Consider the following 25384-nt stretch of genomic DNA (forward strand, 5'->3'; position numbering starts at 1 on the left):
CATCGAGTGACAGGTCACAGGTGGGATCTAACTTAGCCCAAAGACAAACGGGCACCCTGGGAAAACCCTGATCGATTTCACAGATAGTTAGTTGCACCACAATAGGTCTGAGGATATTTGCCCCAATACAACATGTTTGGCCAAAGGCTCACAAAGTGCCACAATTCTAGATTTCAGATGTAGATAGGAACACTCAGCCAATTCTCTCCCTCCCTCGCCACACGAGATCGAGAGCAATCTATTCCATTCCATTATCAGATGACCAAACTTGCTTATTTATGACTGAGATGCTTCTTCGAGAAGGCAGGAATTGCTTTATTGTACCTCACAAGTTGTATATATTGTCAGCCGGTACCTTGATAGACTTTCCTCAGACGCATGCTGTTGAGACTCTACCAGCCACAGCGTTTAATTAAACCATCTTGTTTCTGTTTTGCAAAACGCCTCGTCTTTTTTTTATTTCTTTAAAGTAAATTTATAGCCTAGCAACAAAAGTAAGAATGTTTTGAGGAGTTGGTGGGTGGACAGATGTATGTGAACGCAGGATCAGAAATTGTTAAAGAGATCCATGTCACATTGAACGTTAGCCAGTTTCATCGCAACATGCAGACAGAGGTGATGTAGAATAGGCTCGTGAGGAAAAAAAGTAAATTTTAGAACTGAAATAAGTGAAAGTAGCACAGTTGATGACTAGGGCCAGTATCTGAGTAGGGTAATTATTGGGAATAAGTTAAGAGAAAAGAAAAAAAAACATTGACAGTCTATGGTTCCGGCGGCTTTGCTCATCTAATTAAGAGACTTGAATATGGAAGACACTCCACCAACAGAGAGCTCTTCTGCCTTCTTCTCTGCCAATATGGAGTGCCAACTCCATGAGGTGGATTGGCCAGCCACCACATCTATAGTGATAGATGCACCACAAAGTGGTCAAGGAACAAAGTTAATCATATTCTGTTGATGTTAAGTAGATGTAACAAGGCAGACTTAGGAGTAAATGCGAAGCAACACCTTACTGCAGAACTGGGCTAATATGTGTACCATATATGGGGAAACCTCATAGTCCTGGGGACTGGACTGCTGCAAGTTGGACCAGATATGTTTTGAGAGGTGAAGGTCGTGTTGGAGGTAGAGATAGTAGTAGATGTGTTTGCTGTGCTGTGGGCAAGTAAAAGTAAACTTAAAAGGCACTGCAAAGAACCAAACAGTGCAAGTCTGTCCACTGCCAGAAGGTAAAAAGGCAGTTAGTAATGTAGGTCTGGAAGTAAAGCAACAAAAAGAAAGTATCCAGATATCTTTGTACAATGTTTAAGCAGAAACATGATTGAGTCACTTATGTTTATACGATTTACAGTGCCTGATGCAGCCTTTTTTCTCTGTCAAATGCTTGCTCTTTCAAGATTAAGCAACCAAGGACAGTCCATTGAAGACAGTTTTGTTCTATATATAATTATGGTACTTACACTAAAAATCAGCTCCATTATATTAGACTTCAGTTCCTTTTTTTCATTGGGAAATATAAACTTCCAGCGAAATCTGGCAAATGAAGAATAACTACAGTTAGTTAAACAGCTAAAGACATTTAACATAATCAGACTCCCTCGCATTTGCACAGATTAAATCAATTCTATCATTCTGAGCCTTGGCTTCTCTAGATAACGTGCATCAGTCAAACTCAGTCTTCAGGGTGAAACTGAGGAGAACTTATACCCATATTTGACACAAGGTGGTTTCAAAAAATGTAATTAAACATCATAATGGTTTTACTTTCAAGGACTTCAATGCATCTGAAACAACTGTTGATGCGCACCGGTGTCTTTGCTTCAGAAAGTTGGGTTCAGCCCGTTACCTATCTTTGTTTCCTATTCACATACTTTGACAACCATCAGATAGAACAAACAAATATTTTTCATGAACTCTATCAATCTTCATACAACAGAACTGATGTCTCTCGGACTAGGGCAAACTGTTTCAAGGTCCTCATAGGTTTACTGTCAAGTGTTTGGAGTACAAATCGCTATAAAAATAAATAAAATAAAAAAGTAACCTTAAAAAAAAGAGGTATGAATGTTGAAATGTTATGGAATGTTCTGAACACCTGAAAATCGTGAAGCATTGTGGATCTTAAAAAACAATGAAGAAGCAGCATTTATAATACGAAACACTGCTGCTTTAAAAACAAAGATATAGGCACCAAACACTTTGAGGTGGCTTGTAGTGCCTTTCAGAAAAGGATCTGCAGCACGCTCCACTTGAAGGGCAGAGGAGGAACAGAAGGAAGAGTAGAACATCCAATGTTTGTATGTGGTATATGTACACCGTAGACCCAGCCAAAAAGGTAGAGGAGCGCTGTACAGGATCAAAGGCAAGCAGATAGTTGCGCAGAATGAATCCGCATCAATTTACAAAGCCCAAACACTTCCTTACATAACGAAGCCTCTATATAATAATAGTCTATGGTAACCATCATATTTGGGTAGGGTAATGTTGGATACTCTTCGCTCTGTAAGCAGGCTTGAGTGGCTGTATCAACAGACCTCCATACTAAAGCAGCTGAGCCTTCACAGAATAGTCTTGACTTGTGACCTTTTCCCCACAACAGTTAGACTCCATCAAGACCAACACAGATATCCACTTAAAGGGGCCATCTAGAAGAAGATGTTCTGTATCCAATCTGCATTGCTAACAATCACGGATAAAAGACACTCCAAAATTTTATTTTCTTTGATATAGTCCGCTTTGTCTTTTAGACCTACTGTGACCTATTTCACCAAATGGGCTGTTTAACTAGGTTAAGAAGTTTATCTTTGCCCCCTTAATGACAAACATTTTGGTTGCTGTAATTTACGGACAAGTAACTTTTTCCAAAATACTCCTCAACCTCTTGAGGCTATGTTACGCCTCGAGTTGACTATGCACACAATAATCCCATTTCCTCTGCAGAATAGAATGAAAGCCGCATAATGGGCCCTCATTCTAGGTGAATGATTAGTTATTACTTTCATGAACAGTGACAAATCCTGTTCAGACTTGGGTTTAGACAAGCGTAGAAGTACTAAAAGATCTGCACCCTATGCACCAGCTTTTCAAGATTGTTTTTTCATATGATAACAGACTTCGTGCATTTTCTGCCATGGCGTCTTATTGCTGATTTAGTGTCTCGTAGCAGCATCATTCTTTTTAAAATATGTGAGAAGATAGATAATAAAATCTTATCAAACCTTTTGGTATTGAACCATAAATTAGAAAGGTACGTCATCACGCCACATTGCAGCATCAACCTAAGACGAAGGCAACAGCGAGAAGAAGTGGCCTTCAACCGGTCACTGTTTATGCACCAGCCCCGTACAAGCTGCGATGGGAAAGAGCTAACTTGCTTGTTCAAAACGAAAACAAGGGTATGCTCTGCGAATCCTCTCCGAAACTCTAAGATTAGACTTGCTGTTTACCGCTGCAGCTTAAGTTAGCATAGTGCTTAGAAACAGCATGAGGGCATTTGGAATACAGCGCTCAACCATGGTAAGGTTTTGCTTACTACTCCCGTTTTCCATGACCTGTTTCACTAAATTGATTTTTATATTCTGTGCGGTTACAATTCACATTTTATGCACCAGGTTAGGTTTTTAAAATACATCTCCTATTTCTTAGTGCCGTCCTTGAGCGTGTTATCCATTATCGAAAGAGGATTTAGAATTCCACAGTGTCCCGGAACTCCTCTTTCGTCCTTGTGGCATGAGTTAGAAATCCAACCCTTGAAACTCTCAGAGAGTGGATAGGGGTATTCCCAGAGAGCATATAATTACTCCCCTACTATTAACTATAAAAGCAACTTACTCCGCATTCACCTCGTGATTGGCAGTAAATATCCTAGTATTTGCATTACTCAGAAGAACCTGAATAAAAGTTTTTGTATAGGGAAGCAATTTAGCACAGAATAATGAAATGGGGATTTCGAAGGACTTCATTTTGATCAACACAATTTTACCTGTTGACTGAGCTAAAATTGTTCTTACTCTTGCTAACTCAGTTTCCTTCCAATTTCCCTATATAACTTGCTTAGTTTGGCTGCCCTACTTATTGTACATGTATGTAGAACATGTGAACAAATTAAACCAGACCATAGCAAATTATTTTAATGTTAAAACTAAAAAGTGCTTTAGAGCAGATACATAGTGCATATACGTGGTAAATAAAGCCACATTTTAAATAAGTTCTTAGGCTTACTTGATTCTGCATGAAATAAAAAGTATACCGTTGATTGATGTTACCACATCCATGCATTCTGTGCAGCATGATATCAACTCGTTAGCAATACCTTGATAAAATATGAGAGGGAGAGGACAGAATGGAACAGTGAGAGCAAGAGCATTGAAACCTTAATTGTCTCTGCGCAATGAAGCCTTAAAACTGTGAGAGAAGGTAGTGCAACAAACCACACTGGTCGGGGTCTTTTGATGACCCTTATGAGCGTTTCCCCAGCTGCCAAGATAGGTTAGCAAACAAAACTAGACTGCTGATTTCCTTACTTGATGGCGTGTTCTAGAAGCTGAAGTCCAAAATGCCTCATGACGGGAGATTCCCTTTTGTCTGCCAGCTTCAGCCCGCAGGGGATACAGAACGGGCACTCCTCTTTAAATCCTTCGCACATCTAAACAGAGGGAAAAAAAGGTTACAAGAATGCAAACAAATTCTATAAGCAAAATACATGAATAAAGAAGCACAACCTAACTTCTGTGCTGCAGGTCTACATCTAAAGCGACCTGCTGTGCTCCAGTGGTCACATGATTGAAGACATTCAAAGGTGCTGCAGACTACTCATTCAACAGAAAGTACAGGTTACTGCTTTCAAACCTTTTGGTACTTACTACAGATAACAAGCATTGGCATAGCCAATAGGTCTCGCCTTTGGGATGTTGTAGGTGTTTAGCGAGAGGTATTGGCACTAGCAGTCGTCTCAGGTCATACATACAATCAACGCTGTTTCAACTGCAGTCTCGGGCCATATATCGCTTGGGCTATTGCCTCCTTGCACACGTCGAGCACTACCGACAGGTCACTCAGCGTGGCTGCCTCCACAACAGTCCCAGGGCTTAATCGCGATGTTACTACTGTTGTCCCATAGGAGCTGTAGTAGCAGATCACACATGCAGTATGCGATCCGTGTGCCCTGGTAACACTCACTGCCATTGATCTGGGGAGTAGCGAGGGAGATGGGCATTGTAACAGCAGTAACATTCCAGGGCGCATGAGTGCAGGAATACGGCGCCCTTCGGTACTTATAGCCGCCCGTCACAGGACTACATTATCCTCGGGGTCCTGAATGTCGGGTGTCCCAGGTGCCATACAGGCGTCTGGCTTTGGCGTAGTAAGTACTTGAACGAGGCCCATGGCTCTCAAGGTAAGGTCACGCTGTTCCTCTTACTAACTGAGGTTCTTTTCACTATCGTGCGTTACTACAAGCCACCGCCCCCTCTAGGATCCATGATGTGAGGGAATCCTACATTACATGCAAGCCCGTTTTTTCCTCTTTTTCGCAATTTCTTCATTTTGGATGGATGCCTCTAGCTACACGTTCCCGTGCCGCTAATTTTAAAGTCAAGTTCACGTAGTCTCTTTTATTAATCAAATATACCGGCAACGCCTGAGTTAGCGCTTATGTCATTGTGATACCGGCATGATTTGTCTGTTAATCTGAGTATTTGCCAGGTCACCTTTGATTCAATCGCAGTGAGTGCTAGAAATTCACGCACTTCTAATCACTATTACCACCATAGGTTAAGACAGTAGTACTTATGGCTACACAATGAAGAGCACATATGTCAGTATAGTCACTCGCACCACAACTCTGCAATTCCTCAAATGGCACTAAGTCTATAATGTTGTCATGTTTGTCTCTCTTCATGTTTTTTGTTGTGCACAGCCACGTTGCTTTCAGGAATGCTGAAGGCCTCATGGTAATCGTAAGTTGTGCGTTTTTTGTATGTCACAGGTTAGGGTACACCTTAGCATGTGTATCCCGCCGTGACATTTGGTCCTCAAGAAAGCCTCGCTACGGACATTTAGGAGGCTGAAACATGTAGACCACTTTTTACTACCACTTGGGGACGATTCTGGTCAATTTAACCAGTTCCACACATCCTCTTCACTAATTGTTTTTAGCCTTGCCTCACTTTTTGCATCTCCACAAAATCAAAAACCCTCTCCGCTGTTAGCAGGCGTTGCAGCACACCAGAGAGGCACTCGGCCGGTCTATTGGGAACCCAATGATTAAGCACGTCACCAACTAGGTTGGCGAGTGAGGGTTCTTTTAATAAATAAGAGTGACTCCTTTTACAATGCTCTTCATCCAGTCAGGATTCACTCTTATGTTGTTTATTTGTATGTTTAACATTATGCACTTGAAACAGCTAAATTGTGTATATACAACATCACAACAGGAGTAAAGCAGGTAGTTGTGTGATACGTACAGAAATATATAAAGTAGCAGTGCGATATTTACGAGACAGTACATGTACAGTATTGTATTCCGCACTTGCGCATTACATGCGTTCAACAGCAATTTGCACGGCGGGCACATGTTTATTTTATACAGCAACAGCTGTAAAACTACAATAAACATCTTCCCTACATAACTATTATATCTGGATATTGGTATATTACTGTTATGTCTTATTTAATACCCCGCTGACTGTATTGGAGTAAAGCTGTAAGGTACACTCCTCTGTTGCGTATTATTTTTATATCCCTGCTGACGCTACAGGAGTAAAGCTGTAAGGTACACTCACTAGCCTCTGGTGTGTATTTCATATCCATGCTGACTCTACAGGAGTAAAGCTGTAACGTACACTCACTAGCCTCTGTTGCGTGTTATTTCATACCCCCTCTTCCTTTATAGAAGTAAGCTTGTTACCCTTGCTAACTTTCCACCAATGAAACTGGGATGTACACATCCCTCCTGCTGACTTGACCCAAGTGGTCCAGCCGCGAACCAATCCCATTCCTGCTTACTGAGGTAGAACTTTAATGCACACATCAAGGTCTGATCACTTTAGAGAAGTAAAGCATTGATATACATCAAAGTATTAACAATAATACTCCGTATCCCGGCTTCCTTTACGGGAGCTGCACTGCTATGTACACGCCTCTTCTCCAATTACGGTACATAAGTAAAACTGTCATTTTAAACAATGTATCCGTTATTACTTTACATAAACAAAAATAGAACGTGCACTCACAGCCCTGTTTACACGAGTAATCCTTAAATGCACACACCCCGATTAAAGCTGCCTGGCACCCTTCATAAAAGTCAAACTGTAATATGCGCATTTCATCCATGCTTTGTCTCTAGAAGTGAAGGTTAAGTAACCTCTGAATGCAGGTAGTAATATGACGTTAACACACACACACACACACACACACACACACACACCACCCGCTGCTTACAGTACGCATGTAAAACGGATATGTATCCTTTATATACCTGCATACTGTAGAGAAGTACAGCGGAATACAGAGTGCCCTGCTCATTTTACATACGTAAAACGGACAAATATATATTATATTTATAATGTAAAACCATTATTTACACACTTTACAAAAATGAAACTGTATAGAGGACATCACATCACCTGCGGACCTCAAACACGTAAAGGTGTAATGTACACACCGCCTGCTTCCTTTGTAAATGAAAGCTGTATTGCGCGCATCGGAGCCCGGCTTCCTTTGTAAAGTAAAGCTGTACTGGGCGCACCAGAGCCCTGCTTACTTTCTAACAGTACAACTCTAGACTGAAATACATAATTTACCCAAGTAAAATGTCATATAAGCACCACCTGCTTCAAATCTGCAATGCACTCCTTGTGCCCTCTCTCTGAAAGTAAACTGTAATGTACACGTCACATCCCTGCTTACCGTACACAAGTAAACCATGCTGAACACACCCTGCCCCTGCTTACTCGCCAACCGTGTGTGCACCCCCACCCAGCTTTCTTTCACAGGCCACTTCTGCCTGCAGTGAAAGAGTAAAGATGTGCGCACCCCCCGCTCGTATCCTGTACGGGAATAACCCTGTAATGCACATGCCTCATCCTCGCTTCCTCCGTGGAAGTAAACCCATCGGCCCTGGCTGGCCTTACACATTCTTGGCAGAGGCTCACAAGAGCCTTTGTACGATTCAAAAGATGCGCTTTTAGTAAATAACAGCTGCAAAGCAACAAGTCTAACTTTAAAGCGCTTTGTGGGGAAAGGTGAAACGTAATGTAAAACCGCTGTCTAGACATAAAAAGCATACCGGAATTATGCGGCAGAATCCGGGCATGTGCAGATGGGGAGGGTAAGGGTCGGACACTCGGATCCTCACCAGTTGTGAACACAAACAGACAGTTAAAAACGAAAGACATAAGTGTCAGAGGAGCGCCCACGCCCTGACCTCGGAAGGATTCTAGGAGCTAAAGTCTTCGCACAGAGTGAGACTCAGTGCAGCTCCATCTTGCTTTTTCAGATCTTTATTTTTAGCAGTTGCGAGGAATCCACATTTCAGCAGCACACAGACACGGCGAGTGAGTGTCATTTGTTCATTGTTTGTTGTTATACAGCGGAGTGTGTGTTATGTTACTCTTATGCTATCCCTGTAGTACAGAACACAAAGGCATACAGCGCGCGCACACACAACACACCGACACACACAAGGGAGTGCCTGTGTTTCGACGGGATTTTTACGCGTGCCCTTCGGCTGAGCAACATGCAGAACTTAGAGGATGATGCAGTTAGGCCGGTCCAGGGTAGAAAAATGCAAACACGCGTCCAAAGCGCAGCAGCATCTTGGCGCTGCAGACACAGACAACAGACACAAGCACAGAGTGGGGATGCATGCACTCTTCAGATATGAAAGGGCACACAGACCAGGCGCAGGAACCGCAGCCACAGAGTCCCATGGGAGAGCCCGTTTGACACAAGAAGTGCCGCGGGCTGGGCGTTGAGCGGGAGGGGACCACGCTGCCCGCATTGAACACAAGCGAAAGCACGGCGTGTTGAGTATAACCTGACCTACCAGGAATGCAGCTGCCACTCTGTGCGCCCTGCTCGCTCCCGAGAGCAAAACACTGTGGGAGTGAACCTTTGGAGAAGAGGTGGGACATGCACCCACCTTTGCCCAGTTGCATGCTTTCATTATTGAAAGACACACGCAAAGGCCAATCCGATATATGGGAGGAGTCAGACCCACATGGAGAAGTTAGGAGCGCTCACCAGAAGCCTCCCATAGAGCAGTGCATGCGCGCTGTGCTAGGCTCGACCTAAAAATGAGTGTCATATCAACTAGGCTTTAGACTACATATAACCCAGCAAATATCTAGTAAACACAAATGCCACATATTAACAGAAATCCAAGGAAACATTTGCATTAACAGAAACCGAAGAAAACATTTGCCAAAAACAAACATTTGTCCAACTCCATATTAGCCAATTGTAAGTCTTGACAAATACAGAAGACAGCGAGCAGAAAACTTCAACATCTCCAGGATAAAGCATAACTGTGAATTTTCTAGACTGCAAGAAGCATGCTGGTGATTCATCCATGTGCGTTAGAGTCTACTGACGGCAAATAGAAGGACACTTGAAGCGCCAGTGGGATAGCAATGACACTTATTGAATGAGCCAGAGTTTACAATAATTAATTACTGGAAATTTTAAAGGACTGATTTTAGTTTCTTGGGCAAGCTGGGTTTGCCCAGGCCCTCTCGGGCTCTCTTGACCTGCCTACTGAACAGTAACCTACCTTTTATGTCAGCAAGATTGGTAAGTATGTTTATAGGTAAGGATGTATGTAATTGATCTGAATGTAAATGTATGCAGTGTGTGTGTGTATGCATATATAAATTCAGATTCGTAGATAGCAAAGAATGTTTTGCCAAAAATGTAGTCTACATTTGAAGAGCAAGGAATAGGTTTAAAGAAATCTTAACGAGCCTATGGAAAAAAGGAGGGGGGCTAATGGGTTTGCTACTAGATTTTGCAACACAGGACTGACAAAATTCTCCTAATAGCTCGTTTAGCGGACACAGACCACACAGCTCTTGAATTCCACCAGTAGGACCTTGCACAAGGTGAATCTGCAACCACAATATATCCACTGCAAACATTGCAGGAAACAGAAAAGACCTTCTCTAGACAATACACCACCAGCAACAGAAAAGTGACATTAAGCACATAGAAACTGCATTTGCTTTCAAAAATTAAACCAAGGGACCCACAATAGTAGTGGACCTTAAACACAACTGCTAAACAAATCAGGCATTCAAACCCATGTATTGCATCGAAATGGACTAAGGTGCATGCATCAAGGCAAGTAATGCTAACAGTTTCACAGCATGTTATCTCAATGGTAGTATGGGATAACGGTTATCACCCAACTCTAATTTTCGCCTCTCTCTGCATTGTCCTGAACAACCACAGCATTTGGAGTCACACACTGATGCAGTTAGAAGCTCCACCTTTCAGAGACAGCACACCACGGCACAAAGTGTAATAAACAACCAGTAACAAACCTATTTTAGATCTGCAGATTACAGTAGCATCACATACAAGCACAACAAGTGTTGAAGGAGGCACAAGCTGTATCCTAAATATAGTATAAAACCTTTAATAAAAATTTTAAAAAATCAATTAGTCTACTTCTGGTTTAGCAAGACAAAAAACAGAAAACCCCTATCCTGGTTCTCGGGGCAACTAGCAAATAGTTTTCTTTCAAAACCATTGGAATAGTTGTGTTCCAGAGACAACATAATCTGGCAAATCCCTTCACTACTCATACGTCACACGGCTAGCGGTCTGGTTTTTTCGCACATTTATTTATTGATTTCAAAGTGGGAATTCCAACAAGCAATGCGTTCCACAGCACGTAAAGACAATTTGCTTAAATACTATACATATACTAGTTTTTAGGTCGAGGGACCACCCGGTCTGCCGAAGGCAGAACCGGAAGTCCGGAGATTTAATGTTTCTTAGAGTGGCTATTTAGCCCGCCTCTCTTTTTGCTTCTCCTCCATTGGCTGGCTTCCTAAACGGAGGCCAGCCATTGGAGGAGAGAGCTGTCCCTCCAAATAGGTTCCGTCTTTTTCAGATTCGGGGGCGTGTTCCGTGCTGTTCTTTCCACTTTTTAGCCACGCCCTTTTTAGAACAGCAGGAACACGCCCTCGAAGCCGAAAAAGTTTTGAAGCTTCCATCCGCCATTTTTAGGTCTCTTCTCCATTGGCTGGCCTCTTAAATGCTGGCCAGCCATTGGAGAAGAGGCTTTGTCTCGCAAAACAAGCCCCGTCCTTTTCGGATTCGGGGGCGTGTTTTTTTGCGAGGTTTTCTCAGGGCGTGTTTTTCTCTCCTCCAGCCAATGGCAAGAGGAGAGAAAAAGAAAACATGCCCCCGAATCTGAAAACGCCACTGCCTTTCTCCGAGGCATTTCTGCTTCACCTCGGAGAAAGGCGGCGGTGTTCAGGGCGATTCCCTCAACGACTGGCTGCTGGGCTCTTAACACACGCCTGTGGCTCTTCAACCTTAAAGGATGCAAACCGGCGAGTCTTCTCACCATCCATTGTGTCTACCTCTGCCTTCTCAAGCACACATTTTCACTGATACGACTCTCCCATTCTGCAGAATTGTTCACGAGCACATTGATGCCCCCGGTCCAGCCCTATAACAAGGATTAACCGGTAAGCTTCCTGTTAAACAGCTAGCATCACGCTCACAGATTTATCACAATTTCTTCCGTAGCCGCCTCCCTTGCATGTTTTTAACCTCACATCAACTTCCCCGCGCAATTATCGCTTCCTTGACTGTCTGAGCATTTCGCGATCACTAAGCAGGTCACTTCTCAGCCTTGTTTTTCGTTCACTGCAATTATACCACGCTCGCCGCGGCAGTCTCAAGGAAGGTGGAGAGCAGGCAGCAGAGGCTTGGATTTTCCGCCGTCTTCCCTTTTTAGAGCCCCAAGCTCGCATCCAGCTCGCGCTCCGGGATCATGGTTCCATTGCAGGCTGGAGGAAGCCACTCCCGATTTTTGGGGGCTGTGGGCTATGAAGGAGCTGCCTTAACCGAGTTGCTTCGCTCCTTTTCTGAGACGGGAGTGGTAAAAAGAAAAATACAGAAAGGAGGAAAGCGCCGAACTGGAAACAAGGTAAGATTTCTAACTCGAACTGTTTATACCATCTGCCTCCAAGAACTCGGCTCTCACTCGGACCAGTGTTTGCCTAAGTTCGCTCTGTCCCTGCACACCTCTCCCAGGCACCCGATGCCTTCGTCGACACTGCCTTTGCGCCTTCGCCCTCCCTGGGCCTCGATCAAGCCCTCCGTGCCCCCCCCCCCCCAAATCTATCACTCGTTTCTGTACCCTCACAAAAGTTGTGCAACCTCAGTTCCCTTTCCTCGATGATTGTCTTCGCGATTATTAAAACAATCGGACAGGTTGCCAATCACTTTAATTGAAATGTACACTCTGTTGTGAACTTTCATATTAAACTTTGAGTTGCAACCTATATGCTGTGCTATTGTGTGGTATATTATACATTTTTGCTACACAAAAGCTTGATTGATGGGGTTAACGTTATTTACGGCTTTCCCCTTACTTGTTATGCATATTGGGTTACATAACACTTTTTTTTTGTATTTGTGAGTAAACACCAAAATATGGTAGGAGTTCGTAGACAATTAATAGATAACACAGACTAGCTTCACATCGTTGTGGTCGCACTACAAGTAACTTCTGGTTCTGGGAGTCCTTTTAAGGCAAACGCCGAGCTATGGTGCGGTTTTGCTCCCATCATTAGAGGGGCGTATGGTATCATTAGGTACCGTTTATGGGACACACGAGGTACGTTAAATACAGCATCTATTTGCCAAATTGGACACATCGTTGTATAATATTCTCAATTCTAATTTGGGTCCATTCTTTGCAGGTGAGTGGGTGCCTCGCCCATATGCTGATACGCTTTCTCCGCATATGAGAGAAATATAGATATTGAGTTTGCCTATAGTGGTGTATTACACGGGTACGTGCAGTTTGTTCTTTTAGATTCACAATGAACACGAGTTATGCAATGCTCTGGTTGGCCTATCCCACTGCTCATTGCATTTTAATTTTTCTTTAACATTAGGGGCCCTTAATAACCACAGGTCCGGTTATTTTCATCATTGCATGTATCCATCGTTGTGATACATTAGATGCAACACCCAGTACTGTACCCTTTGGGTATGCTTTAGAGTACTTACTGCATCCCCTTGGACCAACGGCATCGGCCTTTTGTTGGGTTTTAACCACAAGTTTTTCATCTATTGTAGCATGACTCGCGGATGCTGCTTTTATACAATGCTTCATATAGTATAAATGTACTCCCTAGAACTCGCACAACTTTCACAATGTTTCAGAAATGTAAACTAAGGTTTGAGATCATGTTAACCTGTTTACTGTTTTCAACCAGTGTGTAAGGGCCGTCACCAGCTGTTTGTGTTGTTGCTTTTTTTTAATGTCTTTATTATCAAAGAGCACATGCTGACATACATCATAATGCGCCTACAACCCTGAGGCCGGCTGTTCTCCCACATACCTTCACAGAAGTCCGGTAGCTTATCCCACAACCCGGAGGTCGGGCATCGCTGTACCCCAAGTTAGTCCAGCCAACAGGCAGTCCCAGTATTGTGGTAGTATGTCACGGCTTATATGCCCTCCCCTACTGAGGAGCCACAGTGTTCTTGTATCTTTTGTTAATCTATTCAAACACCCCAAACTCCCTCCCCCACCCCCCCAACCTCCCAACCTCTAGGCATCCGAACAGACCATCTCTAGCAGTGCATGCCCCAATTACTACTAGGTTGCGCGGTTCACTCTTGTTCCGCCCCCCCTCCTGCCATTCCCTGTGCACTCCTGCCACTATCTCTCAAATCTCCCCACCCCTCGTTACTTACTCCCTTCCGCCTACAAATACATGTTCTGGCACCCCACACACGCGGCTTCCCTCCCGACGTCCATCAATCACCCCCCAGGTGACCTCCTGTCCCTCCGTTCCCCTGCTCCCGAACTGCCCCTGTCTCCGCGACCCCCTCCGGAGCCCCCCTGTCCCCTGAGATGTTCTGTGTATAGCCCCCAGAAATTCCTCGGCCTACTGCGCGGCGGGAGTAACTCACTAAACACCTCGGTTTGCGTACAGCAATACAATACATCCCGGGCCCATTGTTCCACTGTGGGCAATGGTCCTCTCATCCAACACATTTCCACCCTTTTCTTAGCTATTAATAGTCCCATGTCAACCATTTTGCGAACAGCTCTAGGCAATTTCTTAGAGTAACCCAGCAGGGCCACCGCCAGCTCCGGGGCCAGCTCGAGCTCCAGTAGTGCACCCAGTTTGCGGAAAATTGCCTGCCAGAACCTGTAGACCCCCCGGACATTCCCACGCCAGATGAAAAAAACCCGCCCTGTCGTGCCCGCATCTCTCGCACACAGCATCCTCTCGCAGACCATAACGTTGTAACCTGTCCGGCGTATAATAAACTCTATTTATGTACTTAAAATGTAGTAATCTGTGCCTCCCATGTAGTGAGATCCTACGTGTGCCCGCACAACAATACAGCCACATGGCGTCATCTATTGCCGTCCCTAGGTCCCGGTGCCAGGCCAGCCTAGCCTTGGGGTACCGGTGTATTCGGTGCTCCATAGTTATATTATATAGGTGAGATATTAGTCGACGAGGGCACTTGTGTTTGATGACATATGTCAGTTCCAGCACCTCCGGGGGCTCCGCCATATCGTCCCCCAGTTGCTGTCGCAGCGCCCCCCTGACTCTGTGGAATTGGAAGCGATGCAGCTGCGACGGGGCGGCCACCCCTGCAGCCACCTCATCCCACGTCCTCACAATGCCATCCTCAAACAGGTCTCCCATTACATGCAATTTGAGCGCCTTAAGAGCTCGCACCACACCCTCGTCCCTGCAGGGGGATAGCCATCGCGCCCACTCCACTGGCATTGCTGGCGAATATAGTAATGCCCCAGCCTGGTGTCTAAGTATACTATCCCAAGCATGTCTCGTGGAGTTCAGGGAGTCCAGGTAGCCCGTCCGGCGGACGGGTGTTTCAAATAGGGTCGCTGGCAGCGGGAGGGGTTCAGCGAACAATCGCTCCAGTATGAGGTACGGTACCGAGGCCTCCCCGTGTATCCAGCTGTGTGCTTGCGCTCCCTGAGCCACCCGGTAGTATAATTCCATATCAGGTGCACCGAGTCCTCCCATATGGTAGGGTAATGTAAGCACCTGCCAGCTGACTCGGGCCTGCTTGCCCGCCCATGCCAACTTCAGTAGTGACCGATGCAGCCGTTCGAAAAATACCCGTGGTAACACCATGGGGATATTAACGAACAGGAAGAGGAAGCGAGGAAGGACCACCATCTTCATAATCGATATCCTGCCGATCAAGGAAAGTGGGAGGCCGATCCAAATGTCCACGTCGTCCTCAAGTTTAGCTATAGCCCTACCATAATTCTCCCTCATCAATATTTCGGGGTCAGTGTGCAGTCGGATTCCCAGATATCTGATCGCTTCGTCAGACCAATGTAGCGGGAACTCCATCTCAAAGGGGGACGTGGATGGGGTGAGCGGGAAGGTAATAGACTTACTCCAATTCACTCTCAAGCCCGAGAGGGCACCGAAGTGCACCACTTCTCTCAGCACCGGAGCCAAATTGTTCTCTGGGTCCCGCACATACAGAAGAGTATCATCTGCATAAGTGGAAACCACGATTCAGTAGGTGGGGAAGTTCACCCCCCTCAAGCCGTGGTATTCACGCAGAGCGCAGGCCAGCGGCTCCGCCACCAGCGCATATAGTATCGGCGACAGGGGGCAGTCTTGACGAGTGCCCCTGGAGATCAGAATAGCGTCAGTAACTCTGCCCCCCAGACGTATCCGTGGTTTGTGTTGTTGCTTGCAAAACAAAGCTGATCAGATCGCTCTACATGCATGTGTTTTGATTTCCCAACCTGCCAAAATGTAGTAGAGCTTCGAATCAATCTCCAATGATCAGCAGCCCTATGAAGCAGCACAGCCAAGAACAACAGTGACTCTGTCACTTAAGTCACAGCACCCTTGAGAATGGCCAGCTCTAGGGCAGTGCAACCGGTGAGACCGGGCGCTGACTTTGGGTGGAGACATTATGTTTGCAAGTAAATTGAGGTTTTACAAGCGCTTGCTGCCTCCTTCCTGGCCTCCAGCAATTTTCGGCAACAATAAAAAGGTCATGACGACTCGGGTGTTTAATGTTCTTCCTAGAGAGAGATCGGAGTTTTGTCTAGTGGAAGTTTTGACTCCTGGAAAGGTAGCACATAGGGTTAATGTGCCTGCAGCAAATAACATGTACCATGCAGATCACAAAGTGCACATAATGTAAATAGGTCAGTGGGCTACTGCGTGTGTGTGTGTGTGTGTGTAGGTGGCTCTGTGGGTGGCTCTATTTGTGTGCGGGTTGCTCTGTGTGAGTGGCTCTGTGGTTGGCTCTGTGTGTGTGGGTGGCTGTGTGTGTGTGGGTGCAAATGCAATAGGTCTCGCATTTGAGAGTGATTAAGCTATTGACATTGTAAATAACAATGCCGTTTCTTTAAATGTTTTAAAAACAAAAATATAAACAAAAATAATGTCATGAGCAATGCCAATAGCTCTAACTTTAACAATGCCGAGACCATTGCATTGTATATCACAACACACTCTCTCAAAACTTCACTACATCACTCTCACTACCTCACAACTTCACTCTCTCTTTCTAAATCACTAATATCACTCTCTCTATCTCACTCTCTCTCTCAAATACACTAAGTCACTTACACTCACTCTTTCACTACCTCACTCTATCTCACTACATCACTCTCTGTTTCTATCCTAATACCTCACAACATCCCTCACTACCTCACTCCCTCTTTCACTACCTCAATCTTTCTCTCTCACTACCTCACAACATGATTTACTGTTTCCATCTCACTACGTCAGAAAATACCTCTCACTCACTAACTCACTCTTTCACTACCTCACACTCTATCTACCTCACTCTCTCTCACTACATAACTCTCTATACATCACTACTCCCCTCTATCTATATCACTACGTCACTATCTCACTACTTCTCTCTCTAAAAAGATCACTACCTCACTCTCTCACTACCTCACTGCTAATGCAATAGGTATCACATATGCAAAAAAAAAGCTAATGCCAATAGAAATGACAATGCCATTTATTTAGGGTTACAAAAATGATAAAAAAAATAATGAGCAATACCAATAGCTCTACCTATAATATTGCCGAGACCATTGCATTGTAAATGCTTGTTATGGTATGGAGCACACCGAGTAGTGGGATTGAACAGGTTGTACCATTAAACACCACATATATACTGAACACAGACATTGCGGAGCTCTAGGAGCACTAAGGTGAATTACCAAAGTTACTTGACGCCACCTTCCAATGTTAGCAGGTGGGACTTAAAGACTGGTTTGAAAGTGGTAAGAAACTAAAATAGATTATAATTAGTCAAGAGTTTATTGCAGTAGTGGGGGTCAAGTAACTGAAATAAGCAAAACTATGAACCTTGGGAGAGACAGGGAGTGTTTAGTTGGGTAGGGCAAATGTTGCAGGGTGGGGGTAAGACATTAATATTGAACATTTGTATGCAGTAAGAAAGCGTATAGCTCTAAATTTAAAAAAAGCAAGTAGTTTAAACATAGTTCTTTTTTTGCTGATAACAAGATAGTTTAATAGCAATAGTAGGGTATGTGGGTGTCTGGGAAGATTATAGAAAGTTATTTTGGCAAAATTTAGAACTTTATTCCATAGCAGGGGAGAATAATGATGAAAACCAACTAGTAGGTTATTGCTAGAAACGAACATGTTCAAACTAAGTGCAATGAGAGCTAAATTAGCATTCGGGCAAGGGGACGAGGAACCCATTTTTTGTGAGTACCTGGTATATAGGAGTACCCCCACAAACACAAAATGGCCAGAGAATGTTATAAACAGATTATACATGATAGTAACAAGCATTGGCAAAGCCAATAGGCCTCACTTTTGGGACCTTATAAGAATTTAGTTATGCAGCACAATATCCTTGGTGCAACAACATCAACTGTTGCATGGCTAAACACTTAGAAGTCCCAAAGGCGAGACCTATTGGCTATGCCAATGCTTGTTTTATTTACAAGAGATTTCGCAAGCACAATGTACCCGAAACCTAAAAATAGCAACAGGCAAATGCAACAGCTGTGCTGTCATGCCAGACCCAAGGAAAATTAGCTTAAACATGCTGGTATATGTTCTCCTGAGGTTAGTACACCGAAGCGTTATTGTGAGACACAAGGCTTACTGAAATGCCATACTCCCCAAAACGGACACATATGGTCACATTGAGAGCTTAGGTTCCCACAATGCATTTTACAAACACGCTTTGAAACGAAATTAAATTAAACACCACTCTGTAAGAAAAACGGGGTGGCAAATTTGAAGACTGTACACTCTCGGTTTGCATGAATAACGCTTTTATTTTATTCCAGACACATACATATATGCGTTCATGTGCATGTATAACAGTACCATCCTTTTATTTCTGCACCACCTTAAGTCCTCTCTATTGTGTTTCAGTGGCAACTCCTGAGGGGGGGATAGGTTGAGACTGGAATGAACTAATTTATTAATGACACTTGTTTCTGAAAGCCGAAGGATGAAAATGCGTCCACAATGTTTTAAAATAAATTGTTCTTTTTGATTACACTATAAACAAGAACGACCAGTTTACAGACTACAATGCAAACAAGAGTGTTCAGTCCAAGCTCTTAATGATATGTGAGGGCACGCAAGCTTTAGGACTCCAAAAGCCTGTGGCAGCACTTCGAAAACCCGTACACTAAATGTCTCACAGAGCAGCGAATGCGCTGGCTCAGCAAGACCTAAAATCCCCTTTGGAGATGAAGAACAAGTTACTTACCATCGGTAACGATATATCTGTAAGATACCTAGATTAGTTATAGATTCCTTACCTTAGAATTAACCCCAGGCGTCAGACTGGATCTGGAAAGTTTTTCGTCAGCAGTACCCCGAGCATCGAAAGGTGACGTCAGTCGGCTCCGCGTTTGTTGTGGTCGCTGGGATGACGTTGCGGTAGCCTGCAGGGCTAGGCGAATCGCTCTTAGCTCCAGCAGATTGAGGTGTAGAGGATGATGACGCTGTTGCCATCATCCACTGATTTGGAGGTCCTGCAAGACCGCTCCACAGCCCTCTAGAGATGCATCTGTTGTAATTATCTGAGGTGCTGGGGCGACCAGAAAAGAGACCCTGTGAAATGTTTGCTTTGTGAAACACAATGAAGTAGCTCGTCTCATCGGCGAAGTTACCGTGATCGTGTCTTCGAAAGATCCTTTCACCGAACGCCAGTGTAAGTCCAGTTGCTCCTGAAGAGGATGCATCTGTAGCCTGCAGTGGGGTATCAGAGGAATGCAGGGCAAACTGGATCCCAGAAGGGACTTGGAGAGGCAAACTGAAAGTAACCTTTTTAGAAACAGATGAGCCATTGACATCAGCTTGGCTTGTCTTTCTAGTGGTGGAAATGCTTTGTTTAGGGACATGTCTAATATGGCTCCCCGAAACAGGACGTTCTCGGAAGGACGCATGTTTGACTTTTCCCTGTTGAGGGTAAGACCTAGAGCTTTGAACAGCGTTGTACAGGCCATCAACGAATTCCTGGCTGTTGCTTTGGAAGGGGCTTTTATCAACCAGTCGTCTAGGAAGGGAAACACTTGGTGCTGTTGTCTTCTTAGGAAGGCCGCTACCGGAGCCAGAATTTTCGTAAAGATTCTTGGTGCCGATCTGAGGCCGAAAGGGAGGACTTTGAATTGAAAGTGGCTCTTGGCTACTGTAAAGCGAAGGAACTTCCTGTGCGATGGATGAATGGGGATGTGAAAATACGAGTCCTCTAGGTCTAAAGAGGCCATGAAATCTCCCGCATTTAGGAGTCGAAGTATGTTCTGTAAGGAGACCATTCGAAATGACTGCCTGATGAGATAAGTATTGAGCTCCCTCAGATCAAGGATGGGGCACCACTTTGACAGTCTTTTGAACCAAAAAGAACTGGGAGTCGAATCCAATACCTCTTTGAGATAACAGGACCAGTTCAATTGCCCCCTTCCGTAACATTTTTTGGACTTCTAGGCGCAGGAGACGTAGATGTTTTGTAATGTAACTGCGAGGAAGGGTGTCTGGAGGAGGATGAACAAATTCCAACGTATGGCCAAATTGAACTATGTTGGACACCCATCGATCTGTTATTAGTTGCCAATTTTGGAAGCACAAAGAAATCCTTCCCCTTACAGGTGATTTGGTTTTGGGAAGTAACAGTGGTCAGAGCCTGCAAGCTGCTATTGACGTCTTGAAGAATCCTTTCCCTGGCGTTCCGCTCTGCCTCTGGGCGCCTATTTTGAATAGTCTACAGACTGACCTTGTCTCCGATTGTACTGCGGACCATAAGACTGCACGGCAGGTGTATAAGAAAAGTATCTATATTGTTTATATCCTCCTCTGTACAAAGGAAGCCCTCTACCCGTTGCGTCTCAAAAAGGAACTTTGCGGTATTGAAGCGTCCTCAACGACTTTGCCGTGTCCGTGTCTTTTTTATGTCTCAGAGAGCGTCATCCACATGCTTTCCGAAGAGAGCTTCTCCATTGAATGGGAGATCCAGTATTTTGTTTTGGACCTCCGGTCTAAACGAGGTTGCTCAAAGCCAACCCTGGCGACGTAGGACCACTGCTCCAGCCAGGGATCGAAAAGCTGACCTCCGAAGAGGCCCTTTCCCCTTCTTGGAGGATCTTTTTTGCTTCGGCCTAACTGTCCTCAGGCAGTTGGTCGAGGTATGGAGATGTATCACACCACATTTGCAGGTCGTAGCGGCCCAGAATAGCTAAAGCGTTAGCCGCTTTGACCAGTAAATAGAGGAAAATATCTTGCCTGCATTGTCCAGGCGTCTGCCTTCTTTTTCCGGAGGCGTAGTGAGAGGAGCTGCCAGATTCTTTGGCTTCCGTTGTGCTACCTGCGATATAAATGAGTCCGGTTTCGGATGACTCACCAGGCAAGCTGGGCTATCCGCTGGGGCTTTATATTTTTTCTCTAGTCGTGGAAGCACCGGGACCACCGTGGCTTCATTACTTTAGGACCCTCCTCCCATACATGACTGACAATGGGAATGGCCCGCACAGTCTTCTTAAAGGGCTCCTTAAAGTCATATAAAGAAACATTCTGTCTGTGAAGAAGGCATAGGCAGATCAAACCTCTAGGCCGCCCTTTCCAGCAGATTGTGGAAGCCACCAATGTCCCCCAGCGGGGAATCCAGAGGAACTGGTGAAGGGAAAGAAGGGGTGGGGATAATATAATCATCCCACTCCTTATGCGGGTCTGGAAGGTCAGTTTCCCCCTGATCAGCAGCCGTTTGATAAAAGGTGGAGTTGGTGGAGGATCTTCTACTATTTGCAGCGGTGGTGGCTATATCCGAGGGGTGGACGGCACAGAGGGTGGCCTTGTAGGAACTGACCCATGCTCCGGAATCGAAGATGGAGTTGGAAACCTTCTCTTGTAGTCCAACAGCATATATTGCAAGTCAGAAATCAAAGAGGACGGCATACAGACTACCTCCTCTTGGTAGTCCTGGGGAGGATCATGGTCCTGCTCCCCTTCAGATCCTTCTTCCGAATCATCCTACTGGCACTTGACGTGCAGCTCTGAAGGGCTATGGGCATAACCGAAAGGTCCTTCGTCGTCTGAATCTTCCTCTTCAAGGAGGTGAGAAGGTAGAAGGGGGTGAGGGGGCGGGGTCACTTTGCTAGGAGAAGTGAGTTCAGGAGTTACCTGACGCTTCCTGACCTTTTCTCCGGAAATTTTCACTCTCGATGAGGTAGTCGACAATGTTGATATTGCCATTGACCATACTGTCGTCGATACCGTTGCCATAGCCGTCATCGTAGTAGTTATTGTCGACAATAGTTTTGTCGTCACTGGTGACATAGCCTCAGTCGTCGATGGAGGCAGAACCGCGGTCGTCGATGCCAGAGAAGCTCTCGGCGATGACCTTGCATCAGAGTGAATACGCCATTCGTGATCCATCATGCACCTGCGGCTGAGTTTGTTCGCCCTGGCGTTCAGCGAACCTGCCAGGTGTTGAACCACCAGGGATATGCCCTGATGTTCCAGCCATGTCCAGAGACGTGGAGCCTCTTGACATAGGGCCCATGACCCCACCCCACCTTGTTTGTTGCAGTACCACATGGCGGAGGTGTTGTCCGTGAAAACCTGCATTACTCTTCCCTGGACAGAGGGAAGGAATGCTTTGAGTGCAAGACGGATCGCCCGAAGCTCCAGAAGGTTGATGTGGAGCCCGGACTCTGCAGGAGACCAGAGGCGTCTGATCTCCACCTCCCCCATGCGGCTGCCCCATCCCAGAAGTGACGTATCAGTCACCACTGTGAACTCTGGCTGGGGAAGAGAGAGGGATCTGCCGTCGGCCCAATCCCGGTTCGTTAGCCACCACTGCAATCAGACAGGTTTCCCTAATATTGTGCCCGCTGGAACTTTAGGTCCCACTTCAGAGCCCGCATGGTCCACCAGCAGGATGCAGGAGGCCATCAGGCCTAGTAGCCTGAGGGTCATCCTGACCAAAACTCGGGATAAAGGCTGAGAGATCAGAATCATAGCCTGAATATCCCGGACTCGCTGTTCGGGAGGATAGACTCGAAACTGCATTGTGTCGAGAACCGCTCCGATGAAGAGGAGCTTCTCAGCGAGAGTCAGGTGCAACTTCAGCACGTTGATGGAGAACCCCAGCGAATGCAGGAACTCAAATTTATCCTTCTCACCACCTCTACAATCAATCAAGCTGGTGTATATTTATGTTGACCCATATGGTTTCTTGGATCGTTCAACTCTTCTTTTGCAGTTGAGAGACTTTTTAAGAGACCTTCGATTCTTAAGAGATGGATTTTGAGTAAAAAATATTTAGAAACTAAGAGCTGGGTCATAGAGATTAAGGCATAGATTTCAGACTTTTTCTCCAAAAACTCATGGCAGTGCCCCTCAAGAAATGGTTTGTTATGCATATAAAGCATCCCTGCGCTCTTTTTATTAAAATCCAAAGGCATATTTTTTTTACAATAAGCAAGAGTGCAGAAACGTTAGTTTGAAACCCATGTCAGTAAGACCTATGAAAATGTTAGATGATTCCTAGGAAAATAAAATCACTTTTTTTAAGAATGCTAACTTTTTCCCCATGCACTATCACTACTGAGAGTTATGTTAATAACTATACATTTGCAGAAAATATAAAATGAGAATAATTGCCCAGGTATATTTGTGGTCTTGCAGGGTCAGCACTCTAAAGAGTCCCAAAACTGGAGCTCTGCTGTCCACACCAGAGGAAATTGTTATTTTTGGATCATTATAAATAGAGTTTCTGGTTTTATGTTTTAAAAAAAAAAATTGCGTGTATTTATCCATGTTTTTATGTTACTAATTTTATCTCTATTTATCCATATGAATGAATGAAAAACTTTATTCGATTACTATAAACAATCATAAAAGCATCATAAAAAATACATAAGTTAAAAAAAATTGCACAATTTATACAAATAAAAAAGCATCACATTTACATGGTAAGGAGTATTCCTACTTTTAGGGAATCTACCTCATTATAATATAATAGATTTCCTACATTTTACCACGTTTTTCAGAAAATTTGCCAAGCACCAAATAACAAATTCATTATTTAAAAACTGTAGTACTAAAAACGCTGGTCAACATTTTTTAAAATCTAGTTTCTTTAAAATTGGTATCAACCATTTTTTCCTATCATCACAGGGGCATAATTGCATCTCGTGTCCATTCCTTCGCTTTTGGAAAGCTTATCATGCGATGAAAGATATCTAATCTAAATCTGGCTAGCAGTAGTCTTTCATATTGGCTAGAAACCAGAATAAGATAAGGTTGCATGTTATATGTAGTCATTGTCAATTGGTGATGTACTACCGTAGGCTTAGATAGTTCTTTCGATAGCCGTCGTGATTCTAAGAGTGCCATACATTTTCTTTTCAGCTATTTCCTAGGTATCATTCTCATAGTACGCGGGTCCTTATAGAAATTAGGTTGTCCTAAATCATTTAAAAAAATCACGGACATATTTTAAATTCATTACATCAGTCATTCCCATAACGTCCTTAAAAACATCTTGATTTACATGAGTTTCCTCGTTTGTCCACAGCCTGTGCCACAGCATCACTGGCTCTGTCTTAATTATATCTGTTAAGAATGGGACGCCTAGTTCTGCGTGGCAAACGTACGATGATGTACTTCTGAGAAGGGCCAGTATATATGTCAAAACTTTATTTTCAATTAGCTGGAGTGGTTGGACATTACAATGCCCCCATAATCCAGAGCCATACGTAGCTGTGGATCTGCATTTCGCTCTATAAATTTGTAACAATATTTGCGGGGGCCTTGTACCTAATTTAATTGAGAAATTATATAAAGCAGCAGTTGTCTTAATAAAAACAAGTCTTCTCGTTTGAACAGCTTGAACCCATGTTGAATCATGATCAAATAAAATACCTAGGTAGCTAAAATATTAACAAAATTAATTTCCTGATTATCTATAAAAAGGTCTCTACACTTTTTGCTCCCTCTGCCACATCTCATAATAAAGGTTTTTGATGTATTAACCTTTAATCCCAACTCAGACATAAAATCCACGTAGCTATCTAATAATCTTTGCAATCCTACCTGGATTCGACACATTAAAACTGCATCATCCGCATACATTAAAGATGGAATGGGGCGACCATTGATTGCTGGAAAGTCTTGACCTGATTGGAGCAGAGCGTTTTCCAGACCATTTGTGTAAAGATTAAAAAGATAGGGCGCCAGGACACAACCTTGCCTGACCCCCTTCTTTATTGGAAAGAATCTTGTACATGCTCCATCGTTACCATAGCGTACTCTCGCCTTGGCATTCTGGTACTTATCTCTCAGAAAGTCTATAATGTTACGATTTACCCCTATGCCTTCGAGGATCCCCCACAGCCTCTCGTGTACCACGCAATCAAACGCTGCGGTTAGATCTACGAAGGCTAAATATAGCTTTCCTTTATTTAAATGAGCATACTTCCCTATTAGAATGCTCAGATTAAGACTCTGTTCGATGGTTCCCAATCCCTTACGGAAACCGTATTGCAAGTCTGACAAAATCTTCTTTTCCTCCCCCCACTCCTGTAGTCTAGCCAATATGACCCGCCCGACAATTTTCGCAGAAGAATCTAATAAAGATAGTGGGCGATAACATGCCGGGTCGT

General features: G+C 44.3%; 1 protein-coding gene across 1 annotated transcript in view; it reads right to left on the reverse strand.

Moving 5' to 3' along the window:
* Positions 1 to 25384, reverse strand: part of LOC146813810 (exportin-5-like) — a 1013804-nt gene that overhangs the window by 905920 nt on the left and 82500 nt on the right. Inside the window, exons 2-3 of the mRNA XM_085610267.1 lie at positions 4524 to 4645; positions 1461 to 1533 (exon numbers count right to left, since the gene is read on the reverse strand). Of these exons, the coding sequence (XP_085466393.1) occupies positions 1461 to 1533; positions 4524 to 4645 (195 nt within the window). The remainder of the gene's footprint in view (positions 1 to 1460; positions 1534 to 4523; positions 4646 to 25384) is intronic.

The sequence above is a fragment of the Triturus cristatus genome, chromosome 6 (assembly GCF_964204655.1).
Source record: "Triturus cristatus chromosome 6, aTriCri1.1, whole genome shotgun sequence".
In the NCBI taxonomy this organism is placed as follows: Eukaryota; Metazoa; Chordata; class Amphibia; order Caudata; family Salamandridae; genus Triturus; species Triturus cristatus.